Here is a 24824-nt window from a genome sequence, read left to right as displayed (position 1 = left end):
GAATACTTTACTAAGCAATAACAGTCTGTGTTTTAAAAGGACCACTCCACTGGGACAGCTATTTATACATTTACTGAGCACATAACAAAATCTTTAAATGATCAAGATTACCAGTTGGGATCTTCTGTGAGTTATCAAAGACATTTGATTGTCAGTTATAGTACTCTACTAGAGAAGCTCAGATTTTATAGAATACATAGTTCAGCAAATGCCTGGCCTATTTAAGAAACGGAATGTAGAAAGTTACCCTAGGCTGTTCAAGTAGTATAACAAAGGACATCAGATCATCTAAAATGGGAGAAATTACAATGGGAGATGCACAGATTTTGATCATTGGCTCAATATTGTTCTTGCTTTATGTTAATGATGTGCCATTTTATTTGAATCAGGGAATAGAATTAGTTCTGTTTGCAGATGATACTAGCACTGTTGTGAAGCATAGCAGAGAAACATCAACAGGGAAAATAGTCAATGATGTTTTGTAGATGTTACTTACAGATAGAAATGGGCTACGTTTAAACTTCAAAAAACACAACTCACCCAGTTTTGCACTGTCAAAACGATTATACCTCCTACTAATGAAGTATAGCAACAACAAATAATAAACAGAGTAAAAGGTTCTGAGTTCTTAGGTATGAAAACTTAAAGTGGAAAAAAAGTATAGTAGACACGCTAAAACATTTAGGTTTGGCTACTTTTCCCATAAAAATAATTGCCAACTTTAGGGATATAAAATTCAGTAGTTAACATATTTTATATATCAAACAATGGAAAATGCAGAATGGAAATGTAACAATATTGTGAAAAGGAAAGTTGCCACTCACAATATAGCAGAGATGCTGAGTTGCAGATCCAATATTCAAAAATGTGCACTGAGCATTACCCTCTGAAACACTTGTAGCTGCACTGTCATTGTATTCTGTCATCAAATCTGCTACCGAGTGCTGCCTATCCTGCTTTAAGCAAGCCTCCGACACCCAACATTTTGTCACCTACTCATGGTTTCATCATACTACAACCACTTTCCATAGACGCTCACAACAGCACCTTGCAAACAGTTTCACCATTTCTGAAATGCTCATTTTCAGGTGCTGGGCTAACTATCTGCCCTTTGTCAAAGTCACTTATGTCAGTAGATTTTCCAAAATATAGGACAATGATTGATAACATTTTTATACACAGTGTTCAGGCTGAAACAATTAATGTGTACCGAGTTCTGATCATGAATCATGATTAATGGAAATAAACTGTATGAATGTTACTACACTGAGGCAGGCTCATACAAAGCAGTGAGGCTTATTAATGGAAACAGGATACAGTGTTTTAATAGTAAGCTAAAAGAGGTGGTATGGGATGAGGTGTATGTAGAAAGAGATGCTAAGGTGAAATTCAATTTATTCCACAGTAAATTTGTGTCAGTATTTGAAAGTAACCATCCTAAAAAGTTATCCAGAAGAACCACTTATGAAAAGAGCTAAGAATAACAACGGGAATTAAAATCTCATGCAAGAAGAAGAGGAAAATAAGGAAAATATTCAATATACAAGATACAATAACAATTAAACTAAATGATAATGTGACTGATAGTTCATAAGTTGTGAATACTTTTAACAATCACTTTCTAAATGTAGCAGAAAAATAGGATGAAACAGTTCAATTCAAGAAGCCATAGAATATATTAAGGCATAGAAACAATGTATTTAACATACTACATTTTGGATTACAGAGGGATTGCATAACAGAGAATGCTATTTATACGTTCACTCATCAAGCAGTACAAGCCTTAAATAATAAAATATTGGCAACTGATATTTTCTGTGATCTTTCCAAAGCATTCAATTGGACACATCATGTTACTATCTTTTTTTTAAAAAAACCTCAAGTTTTATGGACCTGATGGGTTTACACACAGCTGGTTTGAATTATACTTAACAAACAGGACTCAAAAAGTTGTGCCAAAGAATTCAAAGTATATTGGAAAGAAAGAAAATTTCAGTGACTTGGGACCAATATCAAAGGGAGTCACACTGGGTTTAATTTTGGGCCCACTGCTATATATGCGAATGAGCTTCCATTTCAATATTCAACATGCAGAATTGGTGATGTTACTAGTTATAATACACTTCACAAGAAAACAAGCAACAGAAGAGATTGTAAATGATATTTCCCAAAGAATTATTAAGTAGTTCTCAAAAATGGAGTCTCCCTAAATTTTGAAAAAACACACTATATTCAGTTCTGGACAAAAAATAAAGTCATACCAACAACTGATGTAGTACATGAGCAGGAGTCAGGTAGAATACTCCCAATTTTTGGGTTTACATATAAACGAAAACCTGAACTGGAAGAAGCATATTACTATGCTTCCCACACAATTAAGTTCAGCTGTTTTCGCTCTTCATATAATTGCTAATCTTGGTAACAAACGAATTAGCCTCTTGACATGTTCTGCATATTTCCCCTAGATAGTGTCTTACGAAATAATTTTCTGGGATAACTCACCACTTAGCCAGAAAGTATTGATTGCACAAAAAGCAAGCAGTAAGAATAATATGTGACATTCACCCACAGATGTCACATATACATTTTAACTGCACCATCACAGTACATATATTCACTAACAAAATTCACCATAAATAATCTATCAAATTTTGAGAAGAACAGTGATGTTACCTATTACTGAAGCTGTCAGTGGCTCAGAAGGGAGCTCTAAATGCATGTTAATAGTAAAAATGTATACATATTCTGTAAGCTGACTCATTCCGAATTATTTCAATACAAGACTCATTCAAATGACCCTGGAATACGTAACTAACTAACTAACTAACTGACTGACTAAAAATGGAATCAATTGCTGGTCAACTAACCTGCTTAATATTAACATAACTATGACAAATGTCTGTTGGACGATTAATCTTCACAAACAAACAGTCTGAATCAACAGTGAGTGCCACCCTTTTACTGAACATACTGTGAACTATAACAGCATTTACGCAGACACATGCTGCATTATACAGCAACTCGTTTTTGAGATGGGACCAGCTTTTTTGGCCAATAGCAATTCTTCCATAGGTTCACAACAGCTAACAGCCATCCCCCTTCTCTTTGCTCTCCTCAGCTAAGCTTCATCTCTAATTGAACTAATAAACACCTCCCACATACTGCATTCTCTCTTCCTTCAGGTTCGTATTTTGCTGTGTAACAACATACCTGACAGTTTGTGTCAATCCCTGTCATATATTTTTATGTCTGTTTCACTGGTGTATGACCTTTAAATCTTCCATTCCCTCTCAAATGGAATTACATATAAACGAAAACCTGAACTGATCTGTGTGCCGCAGTTTTTTTTTCTGGTTGTTTCGAAAAGTTATGTTGGTGATGAAAGGAGACCACAATGACAAAATCCAGAACATCTAGATTTATGAGCATTACAATTTTAAATGTGACTTCACATATCAAATACAACTAATGATTTTTTTAAATCAATTACAGCAATATGTACTTGTTCAGAGTGAAGCTATTCTGAATAAAAAAAATTGTAAGAGTGTGAATATAATTCAAGCGCCACATTTTTAAGGGGTTATCCTAAAAGAAACTGAGGAAGTTTTGTAAGCATGAAGTGTCACAGAGGAAAACGTAAGCTTAGCACTATTTTTAAAAAAAATTTATCCTATTGTTTACTTTACAATCCAGTACAATGAAGCATAGTATAAGAATAGCCACATGGCTTTTTGTAGTGAAACAAATCACTGTAAACAGATATAAGTTGTGAATAGAAGTATGAATTTTCGGAGTTTCTGCAAAGATTGTATGCTCCCAGAAGAATCCATAGTACTACACCTTGCATTTGTAAGCCACATTACTTATCTGAATTTTAAGAGTCTTCCTCACCTTGAGGTTTCAACTAGCTGTTGTCTTGCAGATTCATTGTCATCAACTAGACCTCGGTCCCACAGTCTCTGACGCTCAAGCTCCAAACGGACTTTGAGCTCTTCCAAACGTTCTGCGTGTTCTTGTCGCACAGCTTCCTCCTGTAGAACAGCATGAGTGTACACCAAATTCTTTTTATGAAGGTGCCAATAGTGATTCCTTCCTTAGAATGAGGTATCCATAATTTTCAGTCACTCACTAAAACAAAATATCTCCTAGTTTCAAAGATATCAACTCAGCAAGACATTTCCTTAACATTTCATATGTCAAATATTAAATGATATACATTTTGTTGAACTGCCAAATACACAACATATAGTTATGCTGATATCAAGATATCCTAAAGAATATTAAGCTGTAATTTTCAATATTTTATTATATAGTGTATAGTTTATGAGCTGCTGACAACAGAAGTGTAAATAGTGCATGTAAAAACATTTTATTTAAAGAAATATCAAAAATTTAGAGCCAATGTCATCATATTGTAGCTCTGATTTCTCTGTTTCCAAAAATTTATACTTTTAAAAGAATAGCTTGTTAATTAATAGAAATTTCATTTACAAAAAGTTTAGTTGCCAGAATCTTCTTTGTGGGCTTTGCTAAATCCTGGGGATAAACATCCACATGCAAAATTCTGCTACATAAAACAAAACCTATTATTTATCCAATTTGAAGAATATCTATCTCATTGTGAAACAAAATAACTTATTTTTCTGATTCATGTACATATTAACTGTCAATCCCTTCTTTTACAATTATATTGAAAGTGTAATAATTTTATACTTTAACATTTTGTGATAACTGTTCTATGTGTGTCTTTCAATGGGTACTGTGTACAAAGCCAAAGGCACCCCTTGTCTAGCCTTCATCATGTAAAGTTCCTTGATAGTCAGCACTATGTAGTCAGTTGTTTATAGTTAGATCTTATTCAGCATTCAAAGAGTACAATTCTAATGTTAGTCTGCAATGAGTTACAGTGGTATGTAGTCAAATGTATGTAATCAAACATTAGCACTGCCAGTAATGAACAGTCATTTGTGTAGAGTTTTCGTTTGACATTTATTGAGTGTGGATGACGTATTTCTGTAATATAGACTACTGTCGTCTTGGCGAGTTTACTGATATGTATTATTAGAAGTATGATGTTAATGGTATAAAATCTAATTTTTTTCTGGCAGACCATCCACAACTGTTATACAGTTAATTATTGACTGAAGTCTTTACACTACCGCATTTCTGAGAATCAGCCCCATCTTCAGGTATATCTGTCAGTTAAAACAAAAAAGGTATCTCTAAACAGCAAAAACCAAAAAACCTAACAGTAATAGAGAATATAGATCATTGGGCACCCATAAATCCACTCCACTGAGCATACCTATATCAAAGCTATCTTGCAAGGCAACACATTTGCTGTACACGGCGTCCACATCAAAGCTATCTTGCAAGGCAACACATTTGCAGTACACGGCATCCACATCAAAGCTATCTTGCAAGGCAACACATTTGCAGTACACAGCGTCCACATCAAAGCTATCTTGCAAGGCAACACATTTGCAGTACACGGCTCATCAGGCTGAATACCCAAATGTACCCGCACAACAAGCACCTTTCAACTGTAACTGACATCTGTCAACCTTATCCTCAAAGTGCCAGTGAGAGGGCAGGGAGTCTAAATAAACCAAATAAAGCCAGGTTAGACATTATGTGGGAGGCAGAAATCTGAAAACATCACGCTAAAAACTATGTAACATACAGCTGCACTTATGAAAGGACTACTGATTAAATGTTTATGTAGCACTATCACTTGAAGGCAGCATTTGGATAACAAGTAACTGGAACAACAAAACCATGGAACAACAAAACCATTAACCAAATATGATTAACTGAGAAACTGAAACCTGAAACATGAGACTACTACACTGCAGCTACAGGGTGTATAAGCAGACACGGAAAAAAAATTTCCGGTTAAAAATAGTTTTTCCTGGGTGAAAATACACTTCTTCCGGGTTAAGTGACATATTTGTTGTGACAGTGCCACGACATTTAACAGTGCCGCCACAACAGTACGCGCAAACGGCGATAGAGCCGCTCCGCAACTCGGCTGAGCGTGGGAGCGCCACCTAGCTACGAACAGCGCCGGCCGCATGTCACGGCACGGCAGTCGAATAAGAGATACTGAGTTGTTATCATGTAACCAGCTATTGTTTCTAAGTGAGTGTGTTTGAATATCCACGCAATTATTGGTGATTAAAGGTTATAACACTTTTTGGCGACGAGGTCGGATATTTTCACTGCGTTGTGGATTTGTGTGTTCGTGACAGGGCAGACATGGAACAGCTTATGCAAAGCTCATTGAACAACAAACACAGCTGACGGCTGCTATTCAGGCGTTGTCAACGTCGCTTACTCATCATCTGTCTTCCTCTTCTCCACCTCCATTCCCCCCTTACGACGAGGCCGCTGAAGACTGGGAGGATTATGAGAAGCGTTTGAGGCAACACTTCTTGGCTTTCGGCGTTGTCGAGGCTCCTATGTGTAAGTCGTTATTTCTATCTTGGATTTCCCCACGGATCTATCAGCTGCTATCTCAGTTAGCCCCTCTGCGGGAACCTGCCTCTCTGTCCTTCCAAGAAATGTGTGACTTATTGTCTAACTATTACCAGAAAAACACCCACGTCATTGCCGCCCGCGTGGCGTTCTACCGGTGTCGTAAACAGCCCCATCAATCTTACCGGGCTTGGGCGGCGGAACTACACGGTCTGAGTAGGAAATGTCAGTTTGTCACGGACACTCATCATGAGTCTTATGCTGATTCAATGGTTAGGGATGCTATTCTATGGCTTGCTCCTGATAAAGAAGTTCGGCAACGTGCCCTACAACTGCCAAACCCGTCGTTGTCGGAAGTTCTAAGCATCGCTCAATCCTTTGAAGCGTCTCACGCTGCTGGCGTGCAGATAGACGCGTGGTGTGATGTAGGTGCTGTACAGTCAACTTTCGACACGGACAATTTGCCTGTTTCACAGGAGAACGAAGATGTGGCGGCGGTTCACTCGCGTAAACAACGTCGCGTTGGGCCGCAATGCTCCCAGCGAAAACAGCAACCACAGAAGCAGGTTCGTTCCGCACTTCCTTCGTGTCCACGTTGTTTCGTACAGCATGACAGGGCCGCGTGTCCAAAACATTGGGCCACGTGTAATTCATGTAGGAAAAAAGGCCACATTGCCTCCGTGTGTCAGTCCCCTAAAGTTCCTGTCAACGAGGATGAGGCATCGGACATGGATGTTAACTGTGTGCTTTCTCAACCAAATAAGTTGTTTGTTACTGTTCGTGTTCTGGATGAAGACATTCGCATGCAAGTGGACACTGGCTCTGCAGTAACTCTCATTAATTCTCGCACGTATTTGGAGTTGGGCTCCCCTCCCTTGTCTCCAGTTACGCGAAATCTGAGAACTTATAATAAACAGAAAATTCCTATCATTGGCCAGTTTGATGCTTCCACTGCCTACAAGTCTGTTGTTAGGCCCCTCACGTTTTATGTGGTGGATCATGCGAGCACTGAAAACCTGTTCAGTTATGATGCTTTCCAGTTGTTCAGGTTCTCCATTGATGATGATGTGCACCTCATATCTGAGGATATTCCGTATCAACAGCTGGATGGATTGTGTTCTGAATTTTCGTCCATGTTCTCTGCTGGTCTGGGTCGTGCCAAGGATTTTGAAGCCCACATTACTCATAAACCTACAGCTCGCCCTAAGTTTTTCCGGGCACGCCCTGTTCCGGTGGCGTTGCGTGCACCTGTCAAGGCTGAGATAGACAGGTTAACAGCTGCGGGGATTCTCCTTCCTGTTACCTCCAGCGAAGGGGCATCGCCAATCATGGTGGTTTCTAAACCAAACGGGAGTCTGCGATTGTGTGGTGATTTTAAAGCCACTGTCAACGCTCAGAGCCTCATTGACACTTACCCTCTTGACACTTATCCTCTTCCCCGTCCTGAGGAGTTATTTACCAAGCTCGCTGGGGGCCAGTTCTTTTCCAAACTTGACTTATCAGAGGCATACCATCAATTGCCGTTGGATGCTTCTTCCAAGGAATTTCTCGCCATCAACACTCCTTGTGGGTTGTATCAGTACCAGCGGTTACCATTTGGCGTCACTAGCGCGCCGGCCATTTTTCAGCGGTTTTTGGAACAGCTCACAGCTTCCGTTCCTGGCTGCATAAACCATCTGGATGACACTGTTGTCACGGGGACCTCCACTGAGAAGCACCTTCGCAATTTGCGTTCACTGTTTCGGGTTTTGCATTCGGTTGGGTTGAGGTGCAATCTGCACAAGTCACAGTTCTTCCAACCCTCCATTGTGTATCTTGGTTTCCACTTGTCCCATGAGGGTATACGTCCTCTACATCAGCACATAGCGGCCATTAACGCTCTACCCTGGCCGTCTATGGTCAAAGAACTTCAGGCGTTTCTAGGCAAGATTGCTTATTATCACAAATTCATTCCATCCGCGGTGGCGGTAGCTCATCCTCTGCATCAGCTGTTACGCAAAAACGTCCCTTTCTGTTGGTCCGACGAGTGTGAGCAGGCTTTTGTCCACCTGAAGGCTCATTTGCAGTCGGCGCCTTGTCTTGCCACATTACGTCCAGATCAGCACTTGGTTCTGGCGACTGACGCGTCACAGTATGGCTTAGGGACTGTTCTCGCCCATCGGTATGAGGATGGGTCGGAACGACCCATCGCCTATGCTTCCAAGACCCTCAACGATGCGCAACGGCGTTACTCTCAAATCGAAAAGGAGGCGCTCGCTATCATTTATGCTCTAAAAAAGTTCAGCATTTTTTTGTATGATTCTAAGTTTCACTTCATCACCGACCACAAGCCGCTGGTCTCTCTGTTCAGTCCATCGGCGTTGCTTCCGGATAAGGCAGCTCACCGCCTGCAATGTTGAGCCTTATACTTGTCTCGTTTTCACTATGAGATTCACTATTGCCCCACGGCCCAGCACGCCATCGCTGACGCATTGTCGCGATTGCCGATGGGCCCCGACCCGGTTTTCGATCGTGATGAACTACTCTGTTTCCACATTGATGAGGAAGAACGTCGTGTGGTTGAGGGTTTTCCTCTTACAGGTTCGCAGGTCGCGTCGGCTACTGCGCGGAATCTGGTCCTGCGTCAGGTGATCGGTTTTGTTCAACGGGGTTGGCCGGACAGGACCAAGGGCCGGGCATCGGATCCCCTTTGCAACTACCATGCCTTGCGCCTGCGTCTGTCTGTTCGTGATGGTGTTGTTCTTCTGGCCACGGATGGCGTATCTCCACGGGTCATGGTTCCAGCCTCTCTTCGCAAAGATGTTCTCAAGCTGTTACATGAAGGCCATTGGGGTATTTCTCGGACTAAGTCCCTGGCCTGCAGGCACGTTTAGTGGCCCGGTATTGATTCGGACATCGCCCACATGGCTGCTGCGTGTGGTCAGTGTGCTCAACAACTGGCTGCACCTCGTACAATGCCCTCTCCGTGGCCTGATTTGGCGCAGCCATGGGAACTGGTGCACGCTGACTTTGCCAGCCCCTTCCTCGGTACTTATTGGCTACTGTTGATTGACACCTTCTCGAAGTTTCCGTTTGTTGTTCAATGTCTGTCACCCACCACTGCGGCGACGACGCTGGATTTGTCCAAAATCTTTGCGCTAGAAGGTCTTCCATCCACGATCGTCACGGACAATGGCCCTCAGTTCTCTTCGCAGGCCTTCCGTGATTTTTGTACTGGACAAGGGATTCATCATGTTACAGCACCGCCCTTCCATCCGCAATCGAATGGGGAGGTCGAGCACCTTGTCCGCACTTTCAAAAGCCAGATGAAAAAATTCCTTAGTGATTTTTCCACAGATGACGCTCTGCTGCAATTTCTGAGCTCTTATCGCTTCACGCCTCTGGGTGATCGCAGCCCTGCCGAACTCTTGCATGGCCGCCAACCGCGCACTCTACTGCACCTGCTTCATCCTGTCAGGCCTTGTGCTGTGTCCCCTAGTGCGGGAAAATACTCGGTGGGCGCCGACGTGTGGGCACGAGGGTATGGATCTCGCCCTAAATGGATTCCAGGGGTGGTCAAGGCTCTTCACGGCCGCCGGCTTTGTGAAATACGTACGGACAAGTAGTTTAGAGGTATTATTTTATTTTAAGTTACATGTACGACTGAAGATGTGGCTGAGTCCCTGACACCTGGTAGTGTAAGGACTTCAGTCAATACTTAACTGTACAACTCTGGAGGATTTTTAAACATGAATGTTAAATGAAAATTCTGATAATCAACAAGAGGCAGTGGTAATAAACATTCATAAACTTGAAAAATCTGCTTCCCTAATAACACTAAGCAGCCATTAACCAGATGTGGAGTCAAGATGATGAGGCAGGTCAGTAAACTTTCAACATTTCAGACTTTTCATTCTAAAAAGCACAGGAGTTTGAAAGCTTAGAAAATAGCCACTCCACATCTTATGGGCCTTTTTACTGCTCACCTGTGGTGATCTGTTCTATCACTCAGTCATTCTTTTTTTGTTTTTTAATTCGTAGCTTTACTTCATAGATATATTTTCCTCACATTTCTACATTATATTAGACTCAGGAAAGCAATTCAAGCCTTTAAAATGAATTATTGTTAACAGTGCATCTTAATTCCGAATTCCAAACATGGGCAGATGACAGCCAAGAAGACAAATGATGATGATTAATTTAGTGGAACCTTAATCAAATTTTTTAACTCACAAGGAAACCTCCCCATCGCACCCCCTTCAGATTTAGTTATAAGTTGGCACAGTGGATAGGCCTTCAAAAACCGAACACATATCAATCGAGAAAACAGGAATAAGTTGTGTGGAACTATGAAAAAATAAGTAAAATATACAAATTGAGTAGTCCATGTGTAACATAAGCAACATCAAGGATAATCCGAGCTTAGGAGCGCCGTGGTGCCGTGGTTAGCGTGAGCAGCTGCGGAACGAGAGGTCCATGGTTCAAGTCTGCCCTCGAGTTAAAAGTTTAATTTCTTATTTTCGCAAAGTTATGATCTGTCCGTTCATTCATTGACGTCTCTGTTCACTGTAATAAGTTTAGTGTCTGTGTTTTGCGACCGCACCGCAAAACCGTGCGATTTCTAGACGAAAGGACGTGCCTCTCCAATGGGAACCGAAAACATTCGATCGCTAAGTCATAGGTCAACCGATTCCTCCACATGAAAACACATCTGATATATTCTATACGACACTGGTGACGGCATGTGCGTCACGTGACAGGAATATGTTGTCGACCCAACTAACTTGTACACTTGGCGAATGGGTAAAAAGATTCTTCTACCTTGCCCATTTTAGGTTTTCTTGTGGATGTGATAATTACTCCCAAAAAAGTGATGGAAACATAAGAGTTTGTCACATAAACTGAAAATAAAAAATTAAACTTTTCACTGGAGGGAGGACTTGAACCAAGGACCTCTCGTTCCGCAGCTGCTCACGCTAACCACGGCACCACGGCGCTCCTAAGCTCGGATTATCCTTGATGTTGCTTATGTTACACATGGACTACTCAATTTGTATATTTTACTTATTTTTTCATAGTTCCACACAACTTATTCCTGTTTTCTCGATTGATCTGTGTTAAGTTTTTCAAGGCCTATCCACTGTGCCAACTTATAACTAAATCTGAGGGGGGTGCGATGGGGAGGTTCCCTTGTCACTGCCTTTCACACTCTGAGTAAAGGCCAGCGAGAAAAACAGCAGGTGCACCTCGGCCACCTCCCTAACAATCAGTCCCCAGTGAAAGAGTGTCACCTTTGAGTGTTGTGCAGGGCCACAGTGACCCCAGAAGGCAGGCTTACCTAAGTGCTCATGTACAATAGCCTACAGAACCCCAGACACAACAAAATATATAGCCATTTATGATAATATCTGCTGTGAGGCCAATGTGATATTTGGAGTAGGTATGGAATTGTAATGGCTCCAGGAACTCTGAGGCTTTTTGTAAACATCAGACAGGTTAGGGTTCCTACCGGCAAAGTGTTGTTTTTCTTTTGTAAGATAATATTTGTGGATGACAGCTATAACGAAATTCACATGGTAGGACCTAACGTGACAGTGTAGTAGATGAGAGCTGAGTGATCGAGGGAACACAGTTTTAAGGATTTTGGTGAGACAACCAGGCAAAACAGTAAAAAGACAAGAAGTGATCAGGATATGGGAACACTGAAGAACTGCAGTCTGTCGGTGTAAATCTCGCACGGCTGGAAAACTGCACTGAGAGAATATGGAGAGTAAGTGGGTAATCAGCACACAGGAATAGGTTGGGAGTTCTGCCTGCAGTGGTGCAAAGCAGAGAAATGCAGTCCTGAAAGTGAAAGGTAAGGTATCAAAGGGAAATAACTTTCTGTTGCTGCAACTAGCTTCCAGGAGGGAAGTGTGATACTCATAAATTGTATTTTAAATGCAATGGATAACTGCTGAAACATTTCAGAGATTTTCCTAGATTTAACCAAATCCTTTGGTCTAACAGATCATGCAATTCTTCTAAGGAAGTTAGAGTGCTACAGTATAAGACACTGCCAAGGGAGTGGCTGAAATCCTCCTTACAAAATCACTCTCAGATAACAGAGATTAAACATATGGGAAAAAAATGAACTCTACATTTATCACTCAAAATCTTCCACAGTAACCCACGGCATACCACAAGGCTCAATTTTAGTTCCCTTTCTCTTCTTAGTTTTCATAACTGACTTCCCTCTACACGTTTAACGCTCTGAACCTGTCCTACCTACAGAGAACACCAGTGTATTGATTGAAGGTGAAAATGAAAAGTCTCTTAGTCTGTATAAGCTACTGATAAACCCTCAAAAAACAGTTGTCATACACTTCCACACACAGCAAAGTAAAAATCCATTAAAAGCAAAATGTCCAGGGAAAACCAAAAAATGCACAGCTTGAATTCCAAACTACCTAAAATTACCTATGCAATGAGAATCATATGAAACTAAACAAGTGCTGAAACAGTTAGAGTGGTGCATTATGCTCACATGCTTTCCCTTTTGAGATACAGCACAATATCCTGGGTAACTCCCCTTTTTTTGGAAATAAAAAAAGATTATGAGCATAATGAAAATGCAGACAGCCGAAAATCATGTAAACTATTCTTTTAGAGAACTTAGGATCTTACATTTACCAGGTATCTATACACTTGAGGCTGTCATGTATGTCAGAAGGAGCATGCTAAAAAGGAAAATGTATTTATTTAAAACAAAACTGTACATGAATGCCTTACAAAGTCAAATAGTGACATACACAGAAATCATTGTTATACCACCCTGTGCAAGAAAGGTGTATATCACTCAGGATCACAACTGTTTACTAGGTTGCCAAGTCACTTAAGGCCATTAATAAAATACATATCTTTAAAAATCTCTAGCTTTACATCTTCTGGAAAATAGTTTTTACCCAGTATCAAAGTATCTTGCTGAATTTGTAAATATAAGCACATCTGATGCCAAGAAGCTCTCTCCTGGAGAATATGTACATACAAGCATTGAAAAATGAGAGTGCACAAGTGCCAAATTGCATTAAATGTATTGTATTGCACTGTGTTATATGTTAAACATAGCCCAAATAACAAAAGAAAATTGTGTAAAATGCCCATGTAAAGAATTTTCTCTGTTGTAAAACATGCTTATACAAACATCATAAAAATGCCTGTAGCAAATAATATTCAATGTAACAATGTTTAAATTAGTGAAATTTTGTCCATTGTCTAGAGTACAGTATACATGCCTCAAAGATTTCAAGGCTGAAATAACATCAAATAAAATAAAATAGGCCAAGCTGTGCATTATGCATCAATGTGTGTGAAGGTATGGAGACAGGAATTATTTGAGATAAACAATGGAAATTCACTTTTAATTTATATTGGCATGGCATTCTTAATAGTTAGGCTTTTCTTCTTTAAATGTTTCAGGTAAAAACCATTGTCACTGTATGTCAAATGTGTGCTGTAATCTTTGTTTATGGTAGATATAAGTGAACAGAAGAGGTGTTCATCAAATTTTATTTATTCCTGTTAGTCTTCTGGCACTGATATCCATGCAATTTGCCATTCATATGAACGAGTGCTGGATCTCTGAGACACTCAGAGGAGCACAATTATTTGTTTTTACAAAATTACCATTGTCTCACATGGTGAACCTTTTACAGTAAGGCTGGTGACACTATTAGTTTCAATTAGAGGTATTAGTGTGTGCTGTGTGAGGCAACTAAATGTAGATATCCTTATTTTTGAGGCTAAATAAAAGGACAGTATGTGACAAAATCTGGTGGGCACAGGATGCAATGACTGGCAGCTCACCTCGTGCTGGAACTGCGCCTTGATCCTCTCGAGGGCCGCCTCCTGCTCTGCACGCAGCTTGTCCAAGGCTTCCCTGTGCTCCTCTGACAACTGCTCTGGCCGCACTTCATTCTCCAGGTCAGCTAACTCCTGCGTGGTCACAATAACGAGTACGTTTTATGCGGATTACAAATTCCTTGACACTGGCAGTTGGCTTACCTTACAAAAAAGATAAAATAATATGCCTTCTTTCTCAAACAACAATGAATCACCTCCTACATCACACAAGTACTAGGGCTTACTGTGAGACAAGAAATAAAATAGCCATAAATACCACTGAGGATAGGAAAACTGATTTCATCTAAATGGACTAAATTACACATGATAATGCAACACTTATAGTTCAACTCAAAAGTAAATGAATTTCACATCACCAAGTTGCAAGGTTTTTTTTATTATTTTTTTTTATTTTTTTTATTTTTTTTATGGAATCTTAGTTACACTTTTCGAAAACAACCTGTCATAATCTCTACATTTACATATATACTCCAGCAGCCATCTTACAGTGTGTAACAGAAGGCACCTCTGGTACCACTGATAATTCCTTCTTTCACTGTCCCATTTGCGAATGGTGCATGGTAGGAACAACTGTCTATAATCTACTGCATCAGCCTTAATTTTTCCGATTTCCTTGGCACAATCCTGCAAAGCCTGAGGTGAGAACATTGCTCTTCTAAATTCTGATAATGTTTTTTAAGAAATGCCTTATGAACCTACTGATGTATTTTAATCAAAAACTTTGTGTTCTGCCTTACGGCAGGTCATGTCATGGGGGAAGCCTCGTCAGAGAGGTCCACTGCACGAGCGTCTAGGGAAGCAATTCCAGTGGTGGTTTCCCGTTGCCTTCCACTGATGCTGATGAAATGATAATGAGGACAGCACAACACTCAGTCCCAGAGCAGAGAAAATGTCCGACCTAGCCGGTAATTGAACCCAGGCCCCCTGGCATGGTATTTTAATTGAAACAGGTCAAAATACCTCACTTCTGGCAATTAGTTTTACTTAAAACATTCTTCTTGTGTAATTCCTCTTCTATCAAAAGGCTAGGCCTCGTCTCTGCAGCCACAGCTTCCTCTCCCTAGCAGTTCTCTTCATCTCCGTGTATGAAGAATATCTCATCTCACTGATCATGTTTTTTAAATAGGATGGTCCTGCTCATCGCTTCAATTGTTCCCTATGATCTTGCCTTCAAAAATGTGTTGTAGTAGAATATCATATATGATTAAGTGTCCAACATGTTTTGCTTTGCACTGGCCTACAACTTTCAGCAGTTCTTTCTTCTTTCGTATTTTTTGTAGAACCATCTCATTCGTTTTTCTGTCGGTCCAGCTAGTTCTTGTAATTATCCTTTAGAACCACATTTCCACTACTTTGCTAATGTCCAGGTTTCATATCCATATGTAAAGACACATCACACAAAGGTCTTAACAAATCTTTTCTTAGTGTTGAAGCTAATGTGCTTGGTCAGTAGAAGGTTCTTGTTATTTTGGAGCGGGCTCTTGACCACTGTTATTCTTCTCTTGATTTCCTTGAGGCATCTTGAATTGAACTGAATTGAATTGAATCTACTGTATTGTGCCACAATGGTACCAAGATAGTGAAATGTGGTTACATCCTTGAACTGCTCGCTACCTATTTATAGTTCCGTTCCTCAATCAGTAAAAACAAAACCCATCTAGGATCACTTTGTTGTCCATCCATCTGTCTGTCTGTCTGTCTGTTCATTAAGAACCATTGGTCTCAAGAATAGGTACACAAATCAAATTGAAATTTATGTTAGTTATTGAGGTCTAGGGGGCCTTGTTGGTGAAAAAAATTTAAGCTTCCAAGTCAATGCAATAAAAAAATACAGCTATTTATTTCACATATTTTGAAACTCATGAACTCAATCCTCAAAACTTATAGTGTACTTCTCATTGACTTAGAATCACTAAATTTGGTAGAAGCATAGTTTCACAGTACCACTAAAGAAAAAAAAATCCAGAAATTGTTCATTTGTAATTATATCACACAAAAAAAACGGGTTTTGCCTTTTTTTCATCTGTCTGTCTGTCAAGACACCTTTTTCTTGGGAACAGCTAGTTGCATCAACCCCAAATCTCTGTCACACACTAAGATCTACTGTCCCTTGGGAGTGTAAAAGGTCCAAGGTCTTAAGGCAATGCAATCAAAAGATATGCTCATTTATTTCACAAACTTTGATACTCGTAAACTCAATCAGTAAAACCTGTAGAATCATGAAATTTGGCAAGAAGCAAGGTTCCACAGTGCAAGTAAAGGAAAAAATTCGAAAATTATTAATATGTTATTATATCACATGAAAAATTTTGTCAAGTACTATCCATCTGTCTGTCTGTCTGTTAAAACTCATTTTCCTCGTGAAAGGTTAGAGGTATCAAATTGAAATTTATGTGGAATACTAAAGTCAATGGTCTCTTGGTGGTTTAAAAAATTTAATATTCTATGTCAATATTATGATACAAACTCACTTATGGAAAGCTACAGGATATTTCCCATTGACATTGTATTATCGAATTTAGCAAGAAGCAAGGTTTCACAGTAGAAGTAAAGGAAAAGAATCAAGAAACTGTTCAACTGTAATTGTTTGGTCTTCAGTCCAAAGACTGGTTTCATGCAGCCCTCCATGCTACTCTACCCTGTTCAAGCCGCTTCATCTCCATGTAACTACTGCAACCTACATCCTTCTGAATCTGCTTACTGTGCTTACCTCTTGGCATCCCTCTATGATTTTTATGGCCCATACTTCCCTCCAATAAATTGGTGAGCCCTTAATGTCTCAGAATGTATCCTATCAACTGATCCCTTCTTCTTGTCAGGCTGTGCCATAAATTTTTTTTATCCCCAGTTCTATTTAGTACCTCCTCATTACTTGCATGATCTACTCGTCTAATCTTCAGCATTCTTCTGTAGCAGGACATTTCAAAAGCTTCAATTCTCTTTTTGTCTAAACTGTTTCTCATCCATGTTTCACTTCTGTACATGGTTACGCTCCAGATAAATATCTTCAGAAAGGACTTCCTAACACTAAAGTCTATATTTGATGCTAACAAATTTCTCTTCTTCAGAAATGTTTTTCTTTCCATTGCCAGTCTACATTTTATATCCTCTCTGCTTCGGCCATCATCAGTTATTTTGCTGCCCACACAGCAAAACTCATCTACTACTGTAAGTGTCTTGTTTCCTAATCTAATTTACTCGCAATCATCTGATTTGATTCAACTACACTCCATTATCCTTGTTTTGCTTTTGTTGATACGCATCTTATATCTGCCTTTAAAAACAATGTCCATTCCATCAACTGCTCTTCGAAGTCCTTTGCTGTCTCTGACACAATTGCAATACCATCATCAAACAACCTCAAGGTTTTTATTTCTTCATCTTGAACTTCAGTTCCTACTCCAAAGTTTTCTTTGGTTTCCTTAACTGTTTCCTCAAAGTTCAAACTGAATAACGTCAGGGATAGGCTCTAACCCTGCCTCACTCCCTTCTCAATCACTGTTTCCCTTTAGTGCCCCTCAACTCTTACGACTGCCGTCTGGTTCCTGAGCATGTTATACCCTTTATAGCATGTTATAGCATTTCGCTCCCTGTGTTTTACCCTTGCTACCTTCAGAATTTCAAAGAGAGTATGCCAGTCAACACTATCAAATGCTTTCTCTAGTCTACAAATGTTATAAATGTAGGTTTGGTTTTTTTAAATGTATCTTCTATGAAAAGTTGTAGGATCAGTACTGCCTCATGTGTTCCTACACTCCTCCAGAATTCAAACTGATCTTCCTCAGGTTGGCTTCTACCAATGTCTCCATTCTTCTGTAAATATTTCATTTTAGTATTTTTCAACCATGACTTATTAAACTGATATTTCGGTAATTTTCATATCTGTCAGCAATTGCCTTCTTTGGAACTTGAATTATCAAATCCTTCTTAAAATCCAGGTATTTTGCCTATTTCATTCATGTTGCACACCAGATGGAAGAGTTTTGTTATGGTTGGCTCTTCAAGGGCTATCAGTAATTCTGACAGAATGTTGTCTACTGCCAGGGTCTTGTTTTGACTTAGGTTTTTCAGTGCTCTGTCAAATTCGTCTTGCAGTATCACATTTTGCTCTCATCTTCATGTCTTTATCTACATCCTCTTCCATTTCTATAATATTGCCTTCATGTTTATCTCCCTTGTATAGACCCTCCATAAACACCTTCTAGCTTTCGTTTCCCTTCTTTGCTTAGGGCTTGTTTTCCATCTGAGTTCTTGATATTTATACAGCTACTTCTTTTTTTCTCCAAAGGCCTCTTTAACTTTCCTTTCGGTGGTATCTTTCACCTGTTCTTGTCGACTATTGCCTAACGCTCCTTCTAAAACACTCAACAATCTCTCATTCTTCCAACTTATCCAGGACCCATCTCCTTAATTTTCTATCTTTTTGCAATTTGTTTGGCTTTACTCTACAGTTCATAACCAATAAATAGTGATCAGAGTCCACATCTGCCAGTGGAATCTTCTGTGGCTCCAGATTTCTTCCACGTATACAACTTTCTTTCATGAGTTTTAAACCAAGTGTTAGCAATAATTAAATTATTCTCCATGCAAAAATCTACCAGGTGGCTTTCTCTTTAATTCCTTTCCCCCAACCAATATTCACCTACTAATTTTCCTTCTCTTCCTTTTTCTACAATGGAATTCCAGTCCCCCATTGCAATTAAATTTGTCACCCTTAACCATCTCAATAATTTCTTTTATCTTATCATACATTTCTTCCATCTCTTCATTATCTGCAGAGCTAGATGGCATCTAAACTTGTATTAATATGGTAGGTGTTGGCTTTATTAAACCTACTCCTGCATTACCCCTACTTGATTTCATACATAGAACCCTATGTTCCGGAAGTAAAATACTCCTCCATTCGGATCTCCAGGCAGAGACTACTCAGGAGGATGTCATTATCAGGAGAAACAAAACTGGCATTCTACGGATCAGAGCACGGAATGTGAGATCCCTTAATCATTGCAGGTAGGCTAGAAAATTTAAAAGGGAAATTGGTAGGTTAAAGTTAGATATAGTGGAAATTAGTGAAGTTCGATGACAAGAGGAACAGGACTTTTGGTCTGGTGAATATATAGTTATAAATACAAAATCAAATAGGGGTAATGTAGGAGTACGTTTAATAATGAATAAAAAATAGGGACATGGATAAACTACTACGAACAGCATAGTGAATGCATAATTGCAGCCAAGATAGACACAAAGCCCATGCCTACCACAGCAGTAAAAAATTATTTAGATAGTTACGGGAGATGAAGATTTAATAGTAATGGGGGACTGGAGTTCGATAGTAGGAAAAGGAAGAGAAGAAAAAGTAGTATGTGAATGTGGACTGGGAATAAGGAATGAAAGAGGAAGCTGCCTGGTAGAATTTTGCACAGAGCATGACTTAGTCACAGCTAACACTTGGTTTAAGAATCATGAAAGGAGGCTGTACATGTGGAACAGGCCTGGAGACACTGGAAGATCTCAGATTGATTATTTAATGGTAAGACACTGATTTGGGAACCAAGTTTTAAACTGTAAGACATTTCCAGGGGCAGATGTGGACTCTGACCACAATTTATTGGTTATGAACTGTAGATTAAAACTGAATAAACTGCAAAAAGGTATGAATCTAGGAGATGGGACCTGGATAAGCTGAAAGAACCAAAGGTTGGAGGGACAAAATAATTTAACTGGATAGGTAAAAAATCTACTCACCAAGTGGCAGCAGAACACGCACATAAAAGACAGTTGTCACTGGTAAGCTTTCGGAACCAGTGGCTTCTTCTTCAGGCAGAAGTGTTGAGGAGAAGGAAGAGGGGTGAAGGAAAAGGACTGGAAAGATCCACGAAAAGGATGAGATTTCAGGAAAGTCACCTAGAATCGCGGGTCAGGTGAGACTTATTACACGGGATGAGAAGGAAAGGTAGTAGAGAGTTTCATAGGGAGTGTTAAGGAATGATTGACAAGAACAGGGAAAAGGAATACAGTAGAAGAAGAATGGGTAGCTCTGAGAAATGAAATAGTGAAGGCAGCAGAGGATTGAGTAGGTAAAAAGACAACGGCTAGCAGAAATTCTTGGGCAACACAAGAGATAGTGAAATTAATTGATGAAAGGAGAAAATGTATAAAAACATTAAATGAAGCAGGTGAAAAGGAATACAAAAGTCTCAAAAATAAGATCAACAGGAAGTGCAAAATGGCTAAGCAGGAATGGCTAGAGGGCAAATGTAAGGATGTAAAAGCAGATATCATTAGGGGTAAGATAGATGACACCTACTGGACAATTAGAGATACCTTTGGACAAAAGAGAACCATCAGTATGAATATCAAGAGCTCAGAGGGAAAACTAGTCCCAAGCAAAGAAGGGAAAGCAGAAAGGTGGAAGCAATATATAGAGGGTGGTACTTGAGGGCAGTTCCAAAGAAAGCAAGTGCTGACAGGTGTGAGAATTACTGAAGGATCAGTTTAATAAGTCTCAGTTGCACAATGCTAACGCAAATTCTACGCAGATGAATGGAAAAACTGATACAAGGTGACCTTGGGGAAGATCAGTTTGGATTCCGTAGAAATGTAGGGACACGCGGGGCAACACTGACCCTATCACTTATCTTAGAAGAGAGGTTAAAGTAGGATAACCCTACATTTATAGCATTTGTAGATATAGAGAATGCATTTGACAATGTTGACCGGAATGCTCTCTTTCGAATTCTGAAAGTGGCAGGGGAGAGATACTGGGAGCAAAAGGCTATTTATAATCTGTACAGAAACCAGAAGGCAGTTATAAGAGTCAAAGGGCACAAAAGGTAAGCAGCGGGAGTTTCCACCCCCTCTGTTCTATCATTTCCTCCTTATTCTTGCCACCTCACCCCGTTTGTGTGCCTCCCTCTGCCAATGCACCAGCCCATGTTTCGCCTTCATCATTCATCTCCTTTTTCGTTCCCTGTTCCATCTCTCCCCCTCCCCACCTCCCTGCCAAACAGCATGCTGTTGCTGTGCCTTTTGCCAGTCTAGTCCCTGTACACTCCACTATATAGTGCTCTTCTCTTCTCTCACCCTTAGCTGCTATCCCTTCCCCTTGCCTTCCCCACCCCTCCAGATTGCTACTTTCATTCTACATGACAGCTGCATTCAGGTCTGAGCCGCTGGAGATGGCGGTCATGTGTGCGTGTGTGTGTGTGTGTGTGTGTTTCCTGGAAAAGGCTTTGGCTGAAAGCTAATGTGTAAGTGTCTTCTCATTGCGCCTGTGTGCAACTCAACAGGTTATCTTTACAGTGAGTAGCACACTATCTTTTTCGATATATTGTTTATATTCCAACTTGGAGTTTCCACTTTTCTATTTAATAACATTGCTTAATGAAGCATTCTCTTGTAAATCACTAAAAACTGTGAAGTGAGGCATTCTTGCTAATGTTTGAGATTATAAATACCCAGACATGAGCTGGGAGGAGTTAGTTGTGACTCAGTTGCAGTTAGTGGTAGTTCATTGTGGTCAAAGTTATATTTAGGGTCAGTCAAGACCACAGACTATGTTGAAAACCTATGCAGAGTGTACCAAGAAGGAATACTATCAGAATTTAATGAGAACTGTATAAAATGTAATGATAATGGCAGGTGAACAAAATTACGTACTGAACTTTCAACTGTGCACTTATATGTAAATGGGCTGTGAAATATTGTGTTATGATTAACATCTGGCATCATCAAAGAATTATATATTTTTTGGGATGAACTGCTCATAAATAGCAACACCTTATGTTTGTTTTATAATAACTATACCTACAACTCCATATTTCTGTGCACTTCCACTATTGAGAATTATGCATTCACAGTTTGCAGAGACCAACGGAGAGAGAAGTTTGACATGGTAAGAAACACACTATATATAAATGAAAACATTCCAAATACTGCATAGTTTGGGATATTGAAACCATGCTCAAGTGCAGAGTAAACCCATTAAATGTACATATTTGGATTACAATCCAACCACCTACACTCTGCTTCTAAAATTGTGGACTTAGACAAGTAAGCTGAATGCAACCCAAGTATGTGCATTAACAAGTTATACTCTGCTTTAGGGAATGGCTTCAACAGCCAAAACTGGATAACAGTGAACCAGATAACATAAAAGGATGGTTTTAATGTAACAATAATAGCCAGTGCAGCAAACTGATATTGTTCAATAGGCCTGGAAATTAGTCTCTGAGGAAATGCCGGTCTCTGTTAGGTAGCTCAGCAAAGCATCATTTTATTGACATTGTGTATGATGATCTTCATTATTGTTTATGGTCTATGGAATTTTCCACCATATCAAGCTACATGGAGCGACTGTTCCCTGTCGCGAATAAAAATAAAGCGTCGCAAACTTCCTAATCACGTAAGCAACAAAATACGATAAGTATTTCACTGTCACAAATGTTTACAGAAGATTGCTATGAATTTTCACTATGCCAAATCAAACCATTAAGTGTATTTTGCTACTTAAGTGGAGGGTTGACACATCCCTGAACATTATGTTTCCAACAACTTACTTGTCTTCATCCACCTGACTTAACTTTTAAGCACAAAACTCTGTACGAGTCACTTTATCTATATTTTAATTCTTGCATTGTTGTTTATCAGTACGGTGGTGAAGTGTCAGAGTACATATCCAAAGGTTTGTGGTTCAGTTCTCAGCCAGTCCTGGAATATGTATCTGTAGCTTATCATCTCTTGCAATGAGTAGTTAATGGAAAAAATGCCAAGTTGCAGAGTCCAATTAAACTGTAGGCCCCACGGTAACTGGCTTGGTAAGACAGTTGAAAGGATACAGGAAGGCAAGAGTGCTTCAGGTTAAGGCAGCAACAAAATGCTGGCATGTGGTACCTCATACAGCCTTCATGAGTCAGTGTTCTAGATGCTTGTGCCTAGTTTTGTGTGTTACATGTTTTGTAAAACTGATGATGATGGGTGTCCAGGAGCAATATGTATGCATATACTTTTGTTTCAGACTCAGAAAAACCTCTGCAGAAACACATAACATGTTAAAATGAGCATTTGCAGCAACAGTTTTCTTCACAGTCAAACTCATGATGGTTTTGAACTTTTTCAAGGTGGCAGAATGCCATTCGATGATGATCCCCATTTAGGACTGCTGTTGACAGCATTACTCCTGAAAAATGTTTCTGCTGTTCAGAATAAGGTGCGGGAAGATATGAGGCAGATACCCAAGACATAGGATATATCGTGGGGTTGTGTTGTGGGACATGTCAGAGGATTTTGTCTGACAATCTGAGCACTTGCTGAATTGCTGCAACATTTGTCCTGCGAATTCTCAGTGATGAGCAGTATCGCATGCAAGTCTCCAGAGAAATTCACGAAAATCTTAAAAGTGAACCAGGCTTTCCTTTGAAGCAGTTATCACAATAAAAGAGTCCGTCATCACATTATGTCAAGAAAGCCTGGCAAGTGAAGAGTAATGTGAAATTGGTTCTCATCTGTTTCTTTGACATGGGAGTAACTGTCCAGAATGAGGTCATCCCTCCTCGTCACTGCATAAATGCATTGTTCTATCGTGATGTGCTGAAGCAGTTGAGAGCGAACGTAAGAAGAAAACATCCAGAAAAGTGGTGCTCGGGTGACTGGTTCCTCCATTGTATCAATGCAAGGACATGCTTATTTCTTGTTCTCTTCTTTTCTTCCAGCACTCTTTCATGTGTTCACTTTATTTTTCTTCCTGTCTTCTGACCACTTCGTACCAGTTTTTTTTCACTCTCTCACCTTGGCATCCTTCCATATTCAATACTTTTCCCCTAAACGCATTTCTGTCAGTTGTTCCTTCAGCTTTTATATTATTCTTTTCTAAATCCTTTTTTATTTCTTGGACCCAACTTCTTGTTTACTTCACATCCCACAAATATTTGAACATCTTTTTGCTGAATCTACTGTCTTGCATTTGATGTAAATGTCCAAAGAATATTTCTTCTTCATCTCATTACTTCCGATACTTTTTATATGTTTCAATAAATTTCATCATTACTAGACTGCAGATTTTTTAGGTCATAAAAATGCATTGTAGGCACCTAAAATAGGCTCTTTCAGTACCTCTTGTAGGCTATATAAAATCTAAAATAGGCCCTAAAAAGTGTTATGCAGAGAAACTAAACATAATGTAAAACACACAGTGTCAACATATGAGCAGACTATTATTCATTAAAAACAATGGAAACGAAAATATGCTCTGTAGTACAACACAGCAAACATTGTGTCTCTTTAATGTTCAAACTAATCCCAAACTTTTTTAGTTTTTCCAAGATAAAATGTGATATGAAAAGTGTACAGCCATATGTTGACATACGTGTAATATGTAATTCAATAAATATCAGATAAACCAGTGGTTTCAAAAATTTATACCATAGCTGGCTTCACAGTAAATTTGTCAGTCAGTATTAATTTATATG

At 39.6% G+C, this 24824-nt stretch overlaps 1 protein-coding gene across 1 annotated transcript in view; it reads right to left on the bottom strand.

Moving 5' to 3' along the window:
• LOC126210459 (centrosomal protein of 164 kDa) overlaps nucleotides 1-24824 on the bottom strand; it is a 644242-nt gene that overhangs the window by 85533 nt on the left and 533885 nt on the right. The window contains exons 15-16 of the mRNA XM_049939692.1: nucleotides 14302-14430; nucleotides 3892-4031 (exon numbers count right to left, since the gene is read on the bottom strand). Of these exons, the coding sequence (XP_049795649.1) occupies nucleotides 3892-4031; nucleotides 14302-14430 (269 nt within the window). The remainder of the gene's footprint in view (nucleotides 1-3891; nucleotides 4032-14301; nucleotides 14431-24824) is intronic.

The sequence above is a fragment of the Schistocerca nitens genome, chromosome 10, assembly GCF_023898315.1.
Source record: "Schistocerca nitens isolate TAMUIC-IGC-003100 chromosome 10, iqSchNite1.1, whole genome shotgun sequence".
Classification (NCBI taxonomy): Eukaryota; Metazoa; Arthropoda; class Insecta; order Orthoptera; family Acrididae; genus Schistocerca; species Schistocerca nitens.
Note: the sequence above shows the minus strand (reverse complement) of the source record. Positions and strands in the feature narration are given on the sequence as shown.